The sequence below is a fragment of the Falco biarmicus genome, chromosome 5 (assembly GCF_023638135.1).
Source record: "Falco biarmicus isolate bFalBia1 chromosome 5, bFalBia1.pri, whole genome shotgun sequence".
NCBI lineage: Eukaryota > Metazoa > Chordata > Aves > Falconiformes > Falconidae > Falco > Falco biarmicus.
In genome coordinates, this window is record NC_079292.1 from 2,119,326 (window position 1) to 2,139,412 (window position 20,087).

At 42.0% G+C, this 20,087-nt stretch overlaps 1 protein-coding gene across 6 annotated transcripts in view; it reads right to left on the minus strand.

The window, feature by feature from the left end:
- The window catches only part of CELSR1 (cadherin EGF LAG seven-pass G-type receptor 1), a 176,637-nt gene that overhangs the window by 84,190 nt on the left and 72,360 nt on the right, over positions 1–20,087 (minus strand). For all 6 annotated transcript variants that reach the window (XM_056339969.1, XM_056339968.1, XM_056339967.1 and 3 more), the window contains exon 3: positions 189–411. In XM_056339969.1, the coding sequence (XP_056195944.1) occupies positions 189–411 (223 nt within the window). The remainder of the gene's footprint in view (positions 1–188; positions 412–20,087) is intronic.

The following is a 20,087-nucleotide window of genomic DNA, read 5'->3' on the forward strand; positions in this document are numbered from 1 at the left end:
CTCATCAGGGCAGAAAATCAAATGCTTTCAAACAACATGACTGCACCCCACTCGCAGGAGACAGTCAGAAATGTGCCAAGTGGCTCCTACACATAGATTGATGTGGTTGGTGACAGTATTTAACAAACACCCCCCAAGCTGAAGCGGAGAGGCCACCAGCCACAGAGCCTTTCCCCACCAGGACTTACATGAGGGAGATGGTGAAGTGGAAGCGCTGCCGCAGCCCCTTGAAGGTGATGAAGGATTGCGGGGGGAAGCTCCTGGTGGTCATCTCGCAGTACGGCCGCTCGTATTCGCCCGGGGGGCACTCGCACTTGAAGCCCCCGATCAGCAGGTTCACGCACGTTCCTCCGTTCTTACACACCCCTGGAGCGCAGCGACCGGAGCGCGCGTTCACCTCACAGTACTCTCCTGCAAGGGGAGAAGCAGACGTCAGGGAAGGCGACACCTCACCCCAGCAGCAAGCTGTGACACTCAGCTGCCCAAGTGTTTCTGCTAAAGGTTAAGCTGCTTCCCAACTTCTGCACCTGACCTCCTCCGCAACTGAGGCACCCGCCTGTAACTGCGGGGGGGTAAGCATGCTGCATCACCTTTCAGGTCTGAATTTTCAGGGGTGTGTGGGACATGATTTGCTGAGCAATCCTCTTGCAAATATCCAACCGCGTTAGCCTGGGTTTTCAGATTCCTTGGCCGCTTCCAGACCCAGTAATAAATACAAAGCTGATGACAGACATCTATATGGAGTATTTTATATATATATATATATATATATATATGAGAGTAGGCAACACTACCAATTAAAAATTTGTATGCTCCCTGTCCACCAAAATACATGTAAATTGTTCCGGTGTTTCACTATGGGTTGCAGATTGCATGAACAGACAAACAGGTAAGTGTTTGCATTTTGCCTTGGTCAAAATTTGGCTTTGCTGCCCATGGCGGTGGCAGGGCACGGCTGAGCTCACGACAGTACTTGTGAAGTGTTCATAGAATAAGCAGGGTGCTAATGACGTATGTGTTGCTTCCACCTTTTCCCATGGATGCATCCTGCAGGTGACAGCCATTTTCTGAACCTTTCAGAGATGGGTGCAGTAACCCTCCACAGAAGTTATGGATTCTGCGTGCCACTTGCTAAAACTGTTTTTCTCCCTAAATACTTCTTCTTTATCCAACTCTGAAGTCTGTATTAAGATGTGCTAAATGCAACACTAAAGAATCAGGTGTCTTGCTTTGTATGTACACCATATTTTTTCATGCACTTGCCCAAAATCTGAGAGTGAATGACAATTTAAAAAAAGTAATGTACAGAGGATATTCTCCTTTAATAAATCAGCTGCATCTGGGACAAAAGCAGCTGCTGAATTAAACATTGTACAGAAAATTAAACTATTTGAGTTAATTAGTTAACACTTATGTTTCAGCATGTGTCTTCCTAAGTTACAAAGCATGTTCAAATCCTGCAAGTAAAACCGTTCAGAGAAATTGAAGATTGCATATATAGTTGAATTTTACCCAGTAACAATGTCTGACAAATAAATGTAGAGCAAAACTGCTCAACACAGCCAGCTGAAGGAAGACATTTCCAACAGTTTGGTATTTGCATGATTACTTGCTACCAGATTACACAATTACATTAATGCAAGCACAGTTAAAACTGTGCAAATGCATTCCTGGAGGAAAGTAAAAGCAGCAGGAGCTGTGGGCAGTGACTCACAAATAAAGGGAAATTAAAACGGAAAGTTTTGCTGCAGTCACTGCCCCTGCAGCCCTGCTCCCCCAGGTTCCCACGCCGAAGTGGCCTGCACTGGGGGGCAGGCTGCAGCCAGCCGTACTGCCACATCCAGACCTGGATCTGCACCTCTTGTCTATGCCAGGCTGTAAACTGGAATGGTTTGCAGCTGGTTTAGCCACTGCCCCAAGGGCAGCCATCTCTGAGACAAGGTGAGGTAGACAATCTGACCATTCTGGCCCTCCAGCTTTGCTGCCTTTTTCCTCTCGCATCACCACCACATGCCTTTCAGGCAGGTATGATGTATGCCAGCAAAACGTAGGCACAAATACAAGGAGTGCCATGATCATGCAGACAGCCAAATGTACACCCCATCAGGTGGGCTCAGCTCTGGAGGACGGACCTCCGGTCCTGCTCCATGCTCCCCACCATGAGCAGAGCCATTGTACAACTGTCTCCTGAGGGGTGCATTTGTGGGTATATCCTGGTAAACAATATACTGGGGTGTTTCAGTATATTTAAAAAGGATGTAAACTCAAAGCCAGGGGAGCTGAACTCATGTCTCTATAATAATAATTCTCAGAGTTTACAAAATAAATCTTTCCCATCATCCTAGAGGGAGTGCAATCCAAAACCTTGGAGGTAATATAGCCATATAGCCAAGAGTTCAGCCTCAAGCCTGTGCTTAAGAGCTTTTGTGATTCAGCACTGATGTTCCTATATTCTCACTTTTGACATATTAAAATGAAACGCTGTGAAAACCGCTTGATGAATATCTTCCTGTTTCCATTTATCATCTGTGAGTATCAGGCAAGACTATGTGAATACATCTTCCTTTAACACTTTAAAATGCTCTACAATGTGCTTCTTTTGGGAGAAATTGTGTATATCATCCAAGACACAAAATTCCCTCAGTGTATTGGATATGCCAAACAAAGTGCACACACACACCAGATGCTCTAAGAGGACGCTACAGAAAGTGCTTCTTAACAGTTCACTGCATGAGCACAGCCAATCCCCCTTAACACACGCATCTTGTGTACCGAAACTCAAAAAAATGGAAAACCACAATCGTATAGAAAGACTAAATACAGGTTTGTTGCTTCAAAAAAGTAGCAGCGTATTTTGTGAAATAACTCTCCAACTCAGAGAGGAATGTAAATCTTCACGGCTTTCTGAAAACAATGATATATTTGGCAAAAGCAAATAACACACAGGCCTGAATACACAGGGAGAAAAAGGAGCAAGGTAAAAGGAGAGATTCCTGGCATTGTAGCGTGCTGTGGAAATGCCATGGCAATATGGAGGCAAAATATAAAAGCCTAAGCTGGAAGTCGTTGATGATTCTGTATTAATTCTGTGCTATAACAAGGATGTACAGACCATTTTAGATACCTATACGGGCATAAAACTATTTAGGAGAAAAGAAAGCTTACAGATAAGTTCTCTTGAATTGTGTTTATTACTGTTTTTCATTATGATGCGTAAAGAAGTAATTTAAAAGAACCCAGTTCAACCTTAAATAAGATCTTTTGTCTTATATCCATTCATCATTGATGTCCCAGTTACCAAAACTACTCTGAATACTCTTTAGTTTGTAATGTAAATGAGAACTGCATTTGATGCATATTCTTTGATGTTGAATTTTCATATTTTATGTATATTATATATATAATAAAATATATTAAAATAGCAGTTTTGAAATCTCTACAGTAACTCCAGGACTTCACTGTGCTTCAAGGTCTACCAAGAAATGTGATAAATTTTTAATTACCCTTTTTTCCAAAAGTGCCTGGATTTATTTAGAAACGGGGAACTTTTGGCTATGTGGAGTAGCCATCTGAGCAAGTATTCGAAGCACTGCTTTGATCAGGATTGGCAACAGAACACACCTTTGTGTCGCTATTGGGTCTGCCACTTCCAAGGGTGGCCACCTCATCCAGAACACACGGGTGTCCCACAGCACTGCCCTGCAGGAGCTTTGAGACACGGTCTGAAAAGCATCCTCAAAACTTGAATCAAATCCCACGTGGACTTGAAGGACAAGCAGGTTGCTGGCTGGAGCCGGAGGCAGAAGGCCCTAAGCTTTTTTTTCTCCTCAGCTTTTTGAGGAGCTGAAAAGGAAGGGATCTGCATTCGACATCTTTTGGGATGAAAAGCCTGTGTGCCTGCTTGCAGCTGAAGGTTGGAGGGCTGGGACGTGCTGTCAGAGCAGATGTCTTGCAGTCCGGTGGGGAAAAAAATAGTACAGAAGGAGGGAGAGCTGCTGTGTAGTAAGGGTCTGGAGGGGCTCGGGTGATAAGCCCAGAGAGCCGCCGCACACAGCCTGGGGCTGGTCTGCGATGCTGGCATGGCTCACCCCCTCACCCAGCCCATGAAACTGCCCTTCGCTCCTCACAGCACATCCTTAGCCAACACGATTTAATCTTTCACACTGGCCAACATTTTAGGGATCATTTAAAAACCTACTTGCATATCACAACTCTGTGAAATCCAAGCAGGAGATGTGAAGCTTAGTCCCTCCAGCTGCTAAATCTAAAGCATGCACTGCCAGATAACACGGGCCACGGCTGCCTGCTATCTGTCAGCAGATTGCGGGGCTCTGAAAAAATTCTGGCCCCAGCTCGCAAATAGCTTACTGTTACGGGACAGTAGCTGATCCTACAGGCTCTCAATTAATATTGATGACTCTTAAAGTTATCAGTCCTGTGGCTTTTATGCAGCCCTTTACGTAGTGTTTCCCAGTTTTAAAGCCCTTGAGAACACAATGTGATAGTTGCTTTTGACACTGCATCCTAGTCGCAGCCATCCTGTCTTTAATACATCTCTTCTTCAATTTTAGGACCAACTTTACAAAGATGTCAGTCACAAAATTTCCCTTATTAACTTTATGTAAGTGAGGACACCACAGTATCAGGTGTAATGTAACAAGAACAGGCAAAGCAAAAGATCTGGTCTTTGTCCTATTCCAAGCAAAGTAATGGAAGTAGTTAATGAATAAACAATAAATGATGATAAAAAGTGAAAAGAAATAAAAATAAGCTATCTGAAAAGTGAAAAAATAATCTCACAACTGCAAATACCTCGTCAGCTGAACATTATGGGTTTCAAACAACACACTGGTGTGCGTCAATGAGGCAGTCTTTGCAGAAATCTGCCTGTGATATTGCTGGTGAATTGCTTGACCTTACACCACCACACAGTGTATAATGCTGGAAAGCTTGCTGGAAACATGACGGCATTGGAATAAATACAGAATTACTCTACTTTTCAGTTTATTGCAATGTGTTTCCACAATATTCCTGTTTAGGGACTAGTCCTCAAAAATTTGTACTATTCTCTGATTGTTTTCAACTGATACACTACATTAAATATATATTCACATGAAGCAGAGGACCTGCACTGATGTTCTTGTTTCTTTTTTTTCCAGCTTCCCTAGACACATGTTAATTTTTCACACAGTATCTGTAATTGTTTGAACTGATTCTTCTCCTCTTTCCTCCATCCTGCCATTTGTTCTAGATACATATTAATATTCTCCATGTTTGTTGTTGTTTCAGTGGAATAGAAAGCATTTTGAGAAGCTGATTTGAGCAGTCACCCCCAAATGATGTACTTTAAAGTGGAAGGAAGAAACAACAAATAGGACAACTAAATTCTTCAAAGAATACCTATTGACCTCTTGCCCTAATAAAGAACCAACTATCATTAAAAATTTATTTCACATTATGGGAAAATCAGTCCTTTTCCTCTGATAACTAAACCGCTACAAACCTTAAATGACAATCAGCACTAAAGCAATCAGTGCACTAAGTAATAATGTCGTTAAAAACAAATTAGCTGCAGAATCAGCCTGGAAGTCTCTATGGGGACAAGAGATAAAGAGGTTGGGATCCAACACACCCACTGTAGGGGTGTTTTCACCATAGTTTAGGCTGAGTGGGAGTTACCATAGTCCCCTCCTTTCCCCTAATGTGTTGCATTTTCCTCCCCCTCCCTTGTGTTGGCATTCATGTAATCCTGCAGTTGACTAATTTGTGGAGCTAAGATGGCAAAACACCATTCATTTCTTTATTGTAGGGTTAGTGATCTTCTGATTAGGTCCCTCCTAGGATTGATGGGATGAATAGCACAGCAGGCACAAGGGAAAGAGGCAGGACCATGCACCCAGGAATAAGAATGAAGGAATGGTCTTAGAAAGGTTTAACTGTTATGGAAATACAGCTTTAAGCCATTTTAGATAGCTCAAGTGTGAGTGTAGTGGCTCACGCCTGACTTCAGTGAACTGGATCAACACCTTCAGTAAATATTCACCTCTCTCCACGGACTGTACATGGATATACTGTAGGAAAATTTGCCTGAAACACAGGCTCAAGTGAAGAAATAAAAATGAATACTGGATTTTGCCCATAAAGGAAAGTTCATTACTTCAGTGGCTCTGCGGTGCATGAGCCTATCCTTAGAACCTACTGGGAGAAGCCAGCCTTACCCCCCAGCAAATGCCACTACCAATAAAACACTACACAAACAAGGAAACAAAAACCTGCTAGTTTTGTAAGAGAAGTTAGAGAGCAGTTACCCAGAAAAAGTAACCAAGTCATTCTGAATGAAGGAGAAGCTAGATCAAATAGAAGTTAGAAGCCATTGGTGTACCGGTGAGTATGGTGAGTTAGGGGGTGACTATAGTCATGTACCATTTTATGCAGATGACTCAAAAGCGTTACTTGAAGAGCAGAGGTACAATCTGGGTCCCTTAGAAATCAATGGCCAAACCCCTACCGCCATTTCAGAGGCCACGCAAATGCACTCATTAGACTCAGCACTGACGGTCTTCACTTTGTGAGGTTTCTGTATTACGCTGCTACTAAATGTTCCGATTTGAAAACATACTTTGGTCTTTCCTTTTCCCTACTCATCTATGTTTTTAGAATTGGGGCTGATCTAGGAAAATTAAAATTAGCTCCAACCCTCTCACAGGGAGAAACACACCAGCTTAAAGTTCACTTTGGGGTCTCCCTCCTCCCCTTTGCTTTGTGCTCCCTTTGCTGCTTTCTGCACTATAAAGGCATATTATGACAAACAGGCTAAAGTAAAATAATACATAAATACATACATAAACATAGACAAACACCATGCAATACACTCGCACTGTTTTAGGACTAAATCCCACTGAGTCATAATGACAACTGTCCTCTGTAAATTAAGTTGGTAACTGTTCCAGATTAAACAAGATGTATTTGCAAGGGAGAAACCTGAACTTAAACCACTAAGCAAAATAACAGCAAAAACATTCCTTTCACACTACATATATATACATATATATACATATATATATATATATAGCTTGCCAAGTAGCTCTCTGAGGTGATAGGTGGAAAATGATGCTATAATAAGATACTCAGGAAATCACTGTTTTATCTCTGATCTGGTTTAATTTTTCTGTGGGCATAAGCACTAAGCTCTGAGCTGGTGGGAAGAGAGGATGCAGAATTACCAGTGCTCTCTCAGCTATATGTATCATCCCTCTACTTCACCGTCACCCTTCTCCCTTCCCTCTGCCTTCTCCCATAAAGTTCCTTCCGGGCATCCCTGATAACTCACAAATAAGATTTCCAAAAAATCATGAGACTGGGCTAAAAAAAAGGACATGAGATCTTTAATCACGAGATGCTGTGAAATAATTTATGTTACTTAGGGTTTTTATTTTATTTGCCTCTGAAGCTGCGGGTGGTACCTGCTGGCCCCAAAGTGTGTGAGAGATCTTAGTGGTCAAATTCCAGCCCAGAACACATGACCGAAAACAGCTGCTCTGAGGGAGCTCCCATTCCCACTCCATCCCCAACAGCAAGATACGACTTGATGCTTGGGTACAGCATCTGCACTTCAGCTGCTCCAGGGTCCTGCAAGCTCCTGGGGGTAGAAGGACCACAATGAAAAACTCCCCTGGCCAAACAGGCAAGTGAGAGGCCAGGACCCCGTCCCACCTCCTGATCTTTCCCCACTAGCAACTAAGCTAAACTGTATTTTACAAAAGCAAGAGCAGGGTGAGCTCAAGTCTCCATCTCTCAAGCTGCTTCGAGCTGTGCTTGCTGATGCACTGCACATGCAGAGCAGCCACTGAAATGGTACCTGGCCCCTCGCCAGTCCAAAATCAGGCCCAGGATCCTATGTGCAGCACCAGCTTGAGCGAAGATGTTCCTCCTCTCCTGGCCTCCTCCCCTTCCCTGGTCACAAAACAAAGCAGAACAAAAGATACCCTGCAGGGATGGATGGGTGGATGGATGGATGGATGGATGGATGATTTGGGATTTGTGTTTTTCTCTGGTTTTGCATTTAAATGAGAAGGAATAATTGGGGAAAAAAAAAAGAAACAATACTGAGGAGGATTAGTGATATTTGGGGCACATCTGTTGGAGAAATTAATTAGTCTGTGGATTCCAGAAATTATGAGCATGTTCTCAAGATGATATATGCTCGATTTGAATGGTCACTGGACCTTGTTCTCCTGTGTAACTTCTACCAGTGCTGGCAGGAGCAGAGCACAGACAAAAGTTGTGACTGAGTCTTCAATATCTGTGCTCTCTTCCTCATATATTTGTTGAGGATTAAAAATTCTCAGTCATTAAGCTTCCACTCTGTCTACACCAGATAACCTGCCCTTCACCTTCCAGCAACGAGGCCAGAAGTAGTGCAAGAGCCAGAGGCACTACCAACACTTATCAAAAGTATTGTGACTTTTTTCCCTATTTCACCCTGATGAGCAAGGAGCCAGACACCACAATACAACATTTTCCACTTAAGAAAACACTCCATTTTAAAGTCCACCTTATGGTTTGGGAGAGAAAAGAGATAATCTGGGATTTTACAGCCCACGGATTACTGCCAATACCTCCAGAAAAGCCCTAGTGTGTTGTTTTGAAGAGCTGGGGTGCGTGCTCAATGGCAAAGGCATGCAGAGCCATCTCTGCATGAAGCCTGGGCACTGCTCTCCTGGCTCAGGCAGGTGGCCAGAGCAGCACACAATGTGCCTGGCTTCTCCCTGCCACCTGCTCCCATGCCACCGGTCATAATCGTCCCCAGGCTTCTGAGGAAATGCTGAAGAAAAGCACTTTTCTTGAGTATTTTAGATAGGGGGGGGGGAGGGGGAATGAGAAAGAAAGCATTCGTGCCTTCAGCCTGCTGCAGCTATCTAACAACAGGTTTTGCTCTGTGGAGTCCAATACGTAATTTCTTAATGTCTTAGTCTTTACTCTCGGCTGATTTTACAACTGTCTCTCAGCTCTGTAAATTACTGATCCATTTGTTCTAATGCACAGTGCCCTCACAAGGTGTCATCTCCCTTTGCATTAGACCTGTAAGTAAAGCTTTAGAGACCTTTTTACATTCTGTTTGTCACCCAGGGCTATAGACAGCGCAAACCTACACAAGAGAGAAAAGAAATGCACCAAAATGTCTATTCTATGTTGAGCTCTGTGGCAGATTTACATGTAAGACAATTTACCATAATGCAAATTGCACTGATTTGGGGTAAGATATGGTGATGAAGCAGTGCCTTTCAAAAGCCTAAGCTTTATCTTTGGAAGTATTTAGCAGGGGGAAAACATTACTGTAGATGTCAAAGATAAAACTCAAATTAGATTATGTCATTGTGTCTGCAGTTTGCATTATGTCTTGGAATAAATCTCAAATCCCACCTTAAAACCAATGAGAAAGCTGGAGGTGTAAGAACAAAACACACCTCTGCATAACATATTCATTTACAGAGGAATGTCCCCCCCTCCATTTATTTTGAAGAGAAACAACCATCCTCTGCCTCTACTATATATACATCTGATATTGTATTTTGTTTTCTCTGCTCTCTATGCCCTTCATTTCATCTCCAGGAGCATTACTTGAGGAGGGGCACATGGAGGGAACCGAAGGCTGGAGCAGCCACCAGGGCTTGTAGGACACATTCCCTTTGGGACAGCCTTTGCAGTCTGGTCTGTATTTGCATCCCTGCGCACCTGCAGGTACTTCAGCATGGGAACCAGCTGCCATGCCTAGTTCTCACCACCCTCCATTGGCAGCAGTGAGAAAGCAAAAGGGCACTCAGACTCGGCGTGCCTCGGCTCAGGTGACAAAAAAAGATTATTTCATCACACACAGTTACAGTTTTTACTGGGCACCAAACGCCACCGCTGGCACTGTTAATTCCCCAAGGCTGTTTGTTCCACAGGCCATTTTGACCTCACACTGGGCTTTTCAAAATATATTAAACTATTTACATGAATGGGGAAAGCAAGCAAGGCATGGTGGCTGTGCCAGGGGCGTGTGTGCAATAACATCTTTTATCAACAGGAACTGAGTTGGAAAACCAGACATGCTTTCAGGCACCATCAGGTTTCCCACTCACTTTCAGTCTGGTTTCCCTAAGCTGCTTTCCACAGGGGACACCAAAGGGCTGCAACTCCCAGTTCCCAAACTGGTAGGAAAGGGGAAATATCTAGCACTTATTTTTGAGCAAGTTAGTACCTCAAAGCAGTTGAAAAAGGGAACGTATCTGCAAATAACTGACCTCAGAAAGAGAGGAAGAAAGAAAAGGGCTCAGGAGTATGTGGACAAGGAGATCAGGGTCTCCCTTCCGACGGCAAACATTACTGTTTTCTTTAGCAGAGTCCAACCCCTATTCCGCTAAGATCCGGTTTCATTTTCTCCATGTAGCAGTTACAGGCTTGATGTTTTGGCTCAAAACAAGAGACAAAGCACAGAAGAAACCATCTGCCCTGGTCCCCAGCAGCCTGCTGGGATTAACTGCAGAAGCAGCTAACCCTGCACACCTCTATTAAAGGAAGACTGGGGAGAGCCTGCATTTGTGTTTTCCATAAATTAGAACTTTTCACAGGAAAATCTCTCTCACATCTTCTGTGTAATCCAATGCTACACTAAAAATGATGGCATTTAGAAACAGGCAGACCTCAAATCAAATGATGCCCCTTAATGTCCTAGGTGGTCCCAGAAGCTCTGGTGGAAAGAAGGTAATGGCCAGTTAGTGAGAATAATTGAAGAGCAGCCATAAAATATTAACAAAGCAACTGAAAAACATGCTTAAAGTAAATCTACTATTGTAATTACACCTTAGGAGGCTAGGATTTCAGAGCTTTATATTTTCATTTTATGTGAGAAGTATTAGGTTATAAGAAAGTTAGAAGCACTGTATAACTGTCTTTATTGCAGATTGTAGGAGTTCAGAGATTTTACTTGACAGAGTAGATAGAACTGGCAAAACCAATCCGATGCTCATCAAATTTTTGTTGTTATACACTGAAGGCAAATTTTGAAAAAAATCAGAAATGCCCTTTTGCTTGTCAAATTAAAAGGATTAGGGTTAAAAAGATAATCCCATAATCTTATGTTTTGGTAGCCTCAAAAATATTTCATACAGAGGTCAGGAACACAAACTGAAAACAAAAAGCAACTTAATCAAGGAAGCTGTCTTTTTCTTAATGACTGCTGAAAAGGGCCTTGTAATGTCACACACATCTTGCACAGAAAATCTCTAAATCAACCTACAGAATAGGTAGAAATTCAAAAGTTACTTTACAAAAACATATTTAAATAGACTCATAAAAAATTAATCCAGCCAGCTTCCACAGCTTGTATTTAACTCTTCTTACAACAGTTTAGCCAATTAAAATTCAGCCTTTTTGTAAAATATGTTTTTATTTTAAAGTCACTTTAAATGATGACTGTCTTGTTAAGAGTTAATAATTATAGTGTCATCTAGATTGTGTTTGATTATTAATACAAGACACTCATCTTCATAATAATGTTCCTTACAATATGCACATCAGTGTGCTGACCCCTGGAAGCTGGGTGGTCCCATCTAATTAAAATATGTTATTTAATTATTATATTGAAAAATGCTATGTAATAGCTCTCATATGCTTTGCTATGGAGAATCTGAGAGACAGCCTGCAGTAAACTATCTTCATCTCGATTTTTAGAAACTGAAAATTCAGGCTGACGGCTGCTTGGGAAGCTGTGATTCGGGGGCACCGTACACTGCGGGTCGCAGAACAAAACCTGCCCCAGGAGGAGCAGGGGCTGGGATGCAGGCACTGAACCATGATGCTCTAAACAAAAGAGCATTTGCAACCACAATGAGGTTGTGGTTCCCACCATGCTCTGCACAACTGTATTGCAGAACTATAATTATCTTGATGTTCAAGGCCAAATGCCTCGGTCTGGTGCTAACTGTCGAAACTTTCAATCATCATAACATAAAGAACAGACACACAAGAAACTGCTTTACAATTTTTTCCTCCCTAACAGGACACTATCCTGATACCTTCATCTCTGCATCCAACTATCCTTCCTGCCACTTTCCTGTTGTTTATCTACAGATGAATATAAAAACTTATAACTTGGGAATTACAAATACGTATAGAAGCCCAATATGTTCTTCATAATTCAGACTTACTGAATTGTAAGGGGGCTTCCCAGTTTTGAATTTACAGCCAGGAGAAAAATAGTCCTGTTACCTTGTTCCTTGAAAGTTAGATTTCTTTTTTGTTTTAGAATATTTAATTCCAGCCTTCCTGGAATTTCTTTTTTTTTTTAGCCTTCACCTCTGATCTGCTGTGAACATTGTGAGGGGCTTTCCAGAACAGGAGGCATATTGGAAAAAAACAGTATCTCATTATGATTTTATCTTCCCTACAAAAAACTTCAAGGCAAGCTGCTGGGCTTTTTCTCCTCCTTTCTCTTCTCCTTTTTCTCCATTTGATTTGTTTTCAGTGAGGAAAAAAACAATGAAGACACCTAGTCATTGACAAACCCCCCACTTTATATAGTCTAATATATAGGCTATTTTGACACTTAGCAAGTGTATGTTTGGGTGTATTAGAATGCATTTGTGTGGCTTAAAATTTCATTCAGCTAACCTTTCTGACACTAAACTATGAGAATCCCCCCCCCCCAAGTCTTAAGTTACACAAGGCTCAACTTGGCTCAAGTAATAAAAACACAATTGTAAACTATGGTCACAGAGAAGTTGGCTGTTGTTTAATAAACTGCTACTTAAAATATTTTAATTAAAACAAACCTCTGTGTGTAGTTTCTCTCAGATCAATGTTCTACAATGCATATATAAGTTCACAATTATGGTAGTGTGTGGGAATTCAGCTACGTCAGTGAGGAGGTGTTTTACACATACCTGTAAAATTATAATATCAAATAGCTCCACTTTGTATAATTACGCTCCACTTTCAACTTTTTTTAGTTATACCAATGAAGATAAGCAAATGCATTGTAACAAAGGTTTTTAAAAAGCCTGGGAGAATTGCAACTCCCATTTAGGTGTGGTAACAGAAATCCCATCAATATAAAACCAGGAGTACAAGTCAAGAGCCTAAAAACTGCTGAAAGCTGACAGAGCAAGATCATTCAAAAAGAAATATATGTATAGGAGGTTAAAGACACAAGAGATTTCACGTATGCTAGAACAAAGGGAACCCTAAACTTAGACCAGTCCACTGTTAACCAGAATGCCAATAGGAAGGCTGAGGTGCTCGGTACGTGTCTCTCTCCCACTGACCACGGCTAACCGATAAGCTCATCCTCAGAGGATGCTTTCTTGCCAGGAGGTGGGAAGGAGAGGTCAGGTGCCAGAGGCAGGCAGGTACCCACACCAGGTTAGCAATTTGCCTTGCTTATGTAAAGTTAGCTGCCTGACAGCAAACATGAGCTTAGCTTGGCATGGCTTCAGGGTCAAATGTGTTATTTTCACATCAGGGATTTAATGAGATTTGACTTTTCACAAAAGAGACTGAAGCCAATGTTAGCGGTGGCAGGAGGGCTGGACTAGATGATCTCCAACCCCAACCGTATCTGGCCATAAGGGCTTGATGTTAAAACACCTACATTGTAGAAGAGCTGGGGCAGCTGTAACACCGTCATGCCACGGCGTGTGCTTGCAGGCATCTCACGTCTGCGAGCTCCCTGACCTGACACCCACCATAGAGCCTGCAATAAGAACCTACCTCCTCTCCATATTGTGCCGTACTCTAACAGACATCGATGGCATTAATAGCGAGTAGGTGTAAAAATGTAATTGTATGCATGGAACCATCTTCAAACAGGTTATCGGCCAAGTTCTCTGGGTATTGTATTTTAGCTACGTGCTACCTGAAGTTATCAACGATGGGAGAGAAAGTGCAAAATCATCAGTGATAAACTCTGCAGGTGACAAATGAGGGGAGTGGCTAAATGAAGAGAAGAACAGGCCAGCCACACAGCTGTCTTCAGGAGAAACAAAAGAAGGTAAGCTGGAATCAGTATGGAGGATTTCTTAGATCCTGAACTGTTTGGAAGAGCTGAATTCATAAGTATACTGGAGATTAATTACTAAGGTAGCTTCTGAAGCGAGGGCTAAGTGATGACATTCTGTGTGATCTGCGGCTTGCTTTTACAAAGCACTCACCGCACCTCCATTGCGGAAGCACTCGGTAAGAACAGAAGTCTTGTCCAACTGTTCTAAAACTAATTAAAAAGAACAAACACAACATTAAGTCTGTAGCTAGGTTTCCACATGACAGCAAAGGACTTTGATCAGTGTAAGTATTTCCACGGGCAAGGAGGATAAGACGCAAGGCTCCAGAAGAGGCATCTGAACCCCCGGCACTTGCAGCAGTTCAGCTGAATCAAAGATCATCCCACGTGCAGCATCTCGGGGTGGGGGCGAGGGTGGCTTCATACATGACTGGGAAAACTTTCAAACTTTAAACAGTAGCTAGGTTATGCACATCAGGATGAGGGTAATGCAATAAAACTCTTTGCCTGGGTTTAGGAAAAGGCACAGCAGATTGATGTGAAGGCTGCAGGCCATTTACACCATTTGAGAACTGAACTGTCAACAAATACACCGTAGCAATCCAATTAGAAAAGGCTTTTTGCATCCTGACGAGTGAGCATAGGATGAAGACTGGCTGAAGGGCATATCCTCCAGATAAAAATCCACCTATAGAAGTGGCAAACAGCACATCCTGTGAATCTGATATAGACTCCAGATTTGCAACATTCATCTCCTGTGACTTGGTGACATGGACAGGAATATAATCAACAGAAACATCACAATATCTAGAAGTTTAGCAGACTTCAGCTTTTGACTGTGTTATATAAAAATATAACTTTACTTCGGTTTTATTATTTTGGTTATCTTCTGGAGCAAGCAGTCCTGCAGTTCTGCTACCTGGGCCATAGCCTCCGGTCCAACCCAGCATCACTTGGGTCCAGCCATAAGGCTGTGGCGTGCTGGCCCCGTCCCTGCATGCATGAACAGTGAGCCTTGCCACAAAAAGAAGCAAGGACCCATTTCAACATGCACAATAAATCCCCAAGTTAAACACAGCAGGCAAGTGGGCACACGGGCTTCTGCCGGGAGTCTGCATCAGGACAGAAATGTCTTTCATGGGGATCTCCCCTGGGCTTCCAGCCATGGGGCAGCCCAGGAATGGCCCAGGGGAGCTGCATCAGCTGCTCTGGACTTGCCACTAACCGCTTTTATGTGACCTGGAAGAGACAAAGATGCTGTGCCTCAGCTTCCCATACATTTGGTGAGGGGGACAGCACCCTCTTGCTCAAAGGGGTGTCTCAGAGGTTTCCTTTGCTGTTAATAACTTTTGCAGGGTCCATAGACATCCCTAGATGAAAAGTGTTTTGTATAGCTACAGCTTGTAATGATCTGAAGTCATAGTTCTCTGACAATATACACAGACCCAACACCAAGAATTTTGCCAGGTGATACTTCTTAATGTGAACGTCCAAAACTAATACTTATTTTCAGTATTTCATGACACAAAATGGACATCACGCTAAAAGGAGAGAAAGAAAAGTAAATAGCACAACTGACTGCTGTGCTTTTCAAATGCGGTGCACACTGTCCAGTAGCCAATGGAAGACTTACTATCCATGGCTAATTGCAAAGAATAGGTTCTATGGGTTCCTTATATATTTAGATACTAAGTCAGCTCATGAGACGACATCTGGGGTTCATTGCTTTTTGGCATGAGTAAATGCAATGGGGAAACTTCAAAGCACTGAGAGTGAGATTTATGAGACCCTATGTCTCACAGTACATAGCTGAGTGGTGAAGATCATAAAAAGAGAAATGGACAGGCTTTTCCAGCTTTTGCACCAGTCATGCTCTGAAAAATGTTTGGAGGAGTTAAGGTCTGCTTCTGGACCATCCACTGACTGCTGACGGGGCCCTTGCCAGCCACCCCAGCGCTGCAAGGCCCTGGAGGCTTGAAAGGGGCCACAGGCTGAGAGGAAACAGAGGTACCCCTCTATATGCAACTGCTGCCAGCTGCAGGGACACAGCTTGCTACATCTAAACCAGTGGTGATGTCTGCTTATTCAGTAAAAGCAGAAGACGGCTTTCCCCACAAAAATGCCATGCTGATGAGGCTGAGAAAGTTGAAGACTGATAGAAAAGACTGTGCTGGGACATCTGTGCTGAGAACAAAACTAAGGAGTACTAATTGTAAAGAAAGATCTTATAAGTGGATGATCATTAATCTCTCCATCAGATGTGAAAAAGTTATCTCAGCTGCAGAGTGACAGGCCCACAGCAATCAAAGGGAAATTGTGTTGCAGTTATGAAGACCTAGTTTCACTACAAACATGGAAACAATGGCATGGCATAGCACTGCTGAAAAAGAAGAAAAACGTCTAGACCGCCAGCATTATGCAGACCTTGACCAGTGTGCAACCACCCTACACAAGCTTTCTCACAGTATTGCCATACAGAAACTGCAAGGACACACAACCAAGTATGCTTTCCTCTGAGGCACTGAGAAACAACAGAAGTTATTAAAAGGCTGATAGTCAGCACTCTTCCTCGACTTTTCCTGCATCTAAAATCAGCAGAAAAACTTCATAAAAATTGGTACAACTTTTTGCAAATGGGAAAATGTACAGCCTTTAAATTCTGTGCAAATAAAATTTTAAATAGTGTCGAACACCAAGCACCCTAATAACTGTAATTATATTTAAACTCTTGAAACTGAATATACTATTTTTTACAGTATTAGACCTTGCCTAAGCTGTTTTCATCTCTTTATTATATAAATGCACCTGGAATCCAGTAGTAGAACTTTGAAGGGACATTGTTACAGCAGCAACAATACAAAACATCTTAGTACCTTGACTGCGTTGCCTTAACATATGAATAAGGTCTCACAGAGATGACACACAAAGCTGTCTCATACTGTGGACAATGTCCCTAAATTTATGGGAGTGTTTGGGAATGACAGAATTTCTTATTTGGTGTTTTGTACTAAAGATAAACTTGGTCACAGCTGTTTGAAAGTGGTAGCAAAGCCCCACAACCCTGGGAGGATAATCTTTTCAGCCTTGCTGTCAATAAACCGTGGTGGTTTATAAGGTAAACAAGGAGTTAAAGATGCAGTAAGGAACCTGAATGAACCGAACTCAGATTTGCTGTACAAGATTCGGCTGTTAGACACACGTGATCCCCACCACTCCAGTGGAGCTGCGTAAGTGTAACCAAGAGTGGAATTTCAGACCCCCTCGCCCAAGATAAAACAGTCATTATGGCTACCCTGGCTGCCAGATTTGGCTACTTGAAAGCTGAAATTCTCCCAAATAAACCTCTCTGGCCTGAAAAATGAAACTCTGGTATCAGACTGAGCTGAGAAATCACTATCTGAAGAATGGATATAAGTAAAGATAACACAGAAGCAAATCTTCATGTTTACTTTTACTGCTTTACGTTTGCAAAAGCCAAATGCTGAGAACTTACTAAACAATATGAATAGGAACTTCTGGCATGACATTGTGAAAGAGCTATAATTACCTTCTCGTGACACAAAATCAGAATTCACAGTGGCCACATTAGATGTCATGATTCCTCATGGCAATACAGTATCACAAAAATAAATTAGGAGGAAAAAAAGTATAACATGTAAAAGATCTCTAATTGCTGTATTTGATTACTAGAAGATTTACAACCACTTAAGATTTCTCCCCTTTCTGAAGTGAAATCCAAGCAGAGATGCAGAGGATATGGGAAATTCTCCGACGATCTTTTTCTCTAGAAATTGCTCCTTGCCAGGGGTTACATAGCAAAGGAGGCAGAGAGAACGCCATATGCTAAGGAGAACTGTGGGAACATTACAGGGGTGGGTTGCTTTTTTTTTTTTTTTCCTCATCGGAGGGCTTTTGTTCTGTGCCAATTAAACTGTACTTCTTGGGAGCACGACCGTAGAAGAGAATGGTCACAGCAGCTCCTAGGCAGAAGGACAGCAGGCATAAAATTGTGTAGAGAGCTGCCGGAGGACCCAGCAGTGGCAGGAGGCACCTACTCCTGGCAGGGCAGAAATTGTAGGAATTCACACCCTTAAAGGTGGCGACTCATGGCTGCAATGGTATGCTCTATAGGAGGCACCAGGATGGGGCTGGAAGTGCAGCTCATTTGGGAACCCCTGTGGCAACCATGCCTCCGAACATGGTGTTTGCCCCTGGGAAGTACAGACAATTCCACCTCTGTCCAAGCCTTCACCCATAGTTCATCTCAGCTACTACTGAAGCACTCCAAGATCCATGAAATTAAAGCTGGAAAAATTACACAGCCTTTCCTAGTGTTCATTAAATTTGTTTGTTTAACTTAAACTCCACCCTTTAACCCTCTAGCCAGGCACACAGCTCCCTGCTGTCAATGACATGATTGTTAGCGTGTACATTGTTCACTTCTCTACACTAATTTGTACATAAAGAAGAGTTAAAGGGGTCACTATTCTGAAAAAACATGATTAAAAATATATGTCCTCCTTCACTCACCTCCTTACGTCATTCACGCACCTCCTTACTTCGCAGGAAGAGAAGCTAATTCCAAATCACCCCAAACTAGCCAGTAATCAGGTTTCAGAAATATCTTATAGGAGCTCAATTTACCTTCGTGCCCGTAACAGAAGACTCCTGAAGACAGAGAAACTTTCATCATGTATAAATGACTAACAATTACATCCAAACAAATGGAGGGCTTCAAAGCAGGGTGGAAAAACAGGAGGAAATTCCATCCATTTAAGATAGGACGTAATTACCTTCTACAGGAAATAAACCCTGTATTTTTAACAGGTGACCAGTTGCATAGATTCAGTACAGGGTTATGATTGTGTAGTGATTTCTCATCAAGTTGCAGCATATCTCCCCAGAGAGATGACAGATCTTAGTATTTTCTTGTAATTATTTTTCTACGTAGGCTCTTAATTGGGAAATGGAAACATGAGAGCTCCCAGAGCAGGCTGCATTTCATTGACTATTATCATTCATATTTCATCTTTTACAGTTAATTCAAATATTTGTAAGTATTCATAGTGGTATGTTGCTACACTGAGTTAATACTGTGGTAACATTTCACTAATACCAGAACCTCCTGACTTCCAGCCTTAGCAATTCTCTGCTCATTCTGATTTACGATCGCTGCATGCTGTGAGCCAATACACACTGCTACCATTGAAACCAATCTATGCTGTCTAAATATTAAATGGATATAAAATCTGGATACTTGTAAACAATAAATATATATATATACAAGTGGAAACCACAGTATTATGATTAATAGATATAAACTGAACATGCAAATGGATATGAATGTATTTGAAGAAAGGACAAAAATCAGAGGTAACATAACATTTCTTAAAGGAGACTGGAACAAGATTCAATAATGCATCTTCATAGAATATTTCTGATAATAGATTACTTGTTGATAACATTTTCTACCTTGTTCTGTAAAGGGGATGAAAATCAACCAACTAATGACCACTATATGTGGGTGTCTCAGGTCTGATGGAAAAAACACTGTCATGTAACACGAAGTCTAAAGGCACTAATGTAGCATCAACCAACCACAGAGAAGATACTAAATTCCTACTGCATTCATTCAGCAATTAAACAGAAATATTCAATATTTGTATCAATTTAGAGGATAATTCCAGAGCCCTCTTGATCATGGCTGAGTGTGTTTTCCCCTGGCCAACCTGACTGCAATCATGACCTGAACTGTCCTGAAGAATAAAGTATTTCACTGAAGTGTAGTTAACTCTGAAACCTAAAGATGGCAAGACTATAAGCAGCACTGACTCCTTAACTTCTGATTATTTTAATATCCTGGCAGCAGGACAGTTAATTTTTAACTCAAATTATGAACTGCAAATACAGTTACAGATCAAATCCTTCTTTGTGTATGAATAATATGGTGCCTCTCCTCAAAATATGTACCATGTCTCTTCTGACTACAGCGTTAATTATTAAATATGTTTATCAATTATTAATATAAGATTATGCTCTTTAATTT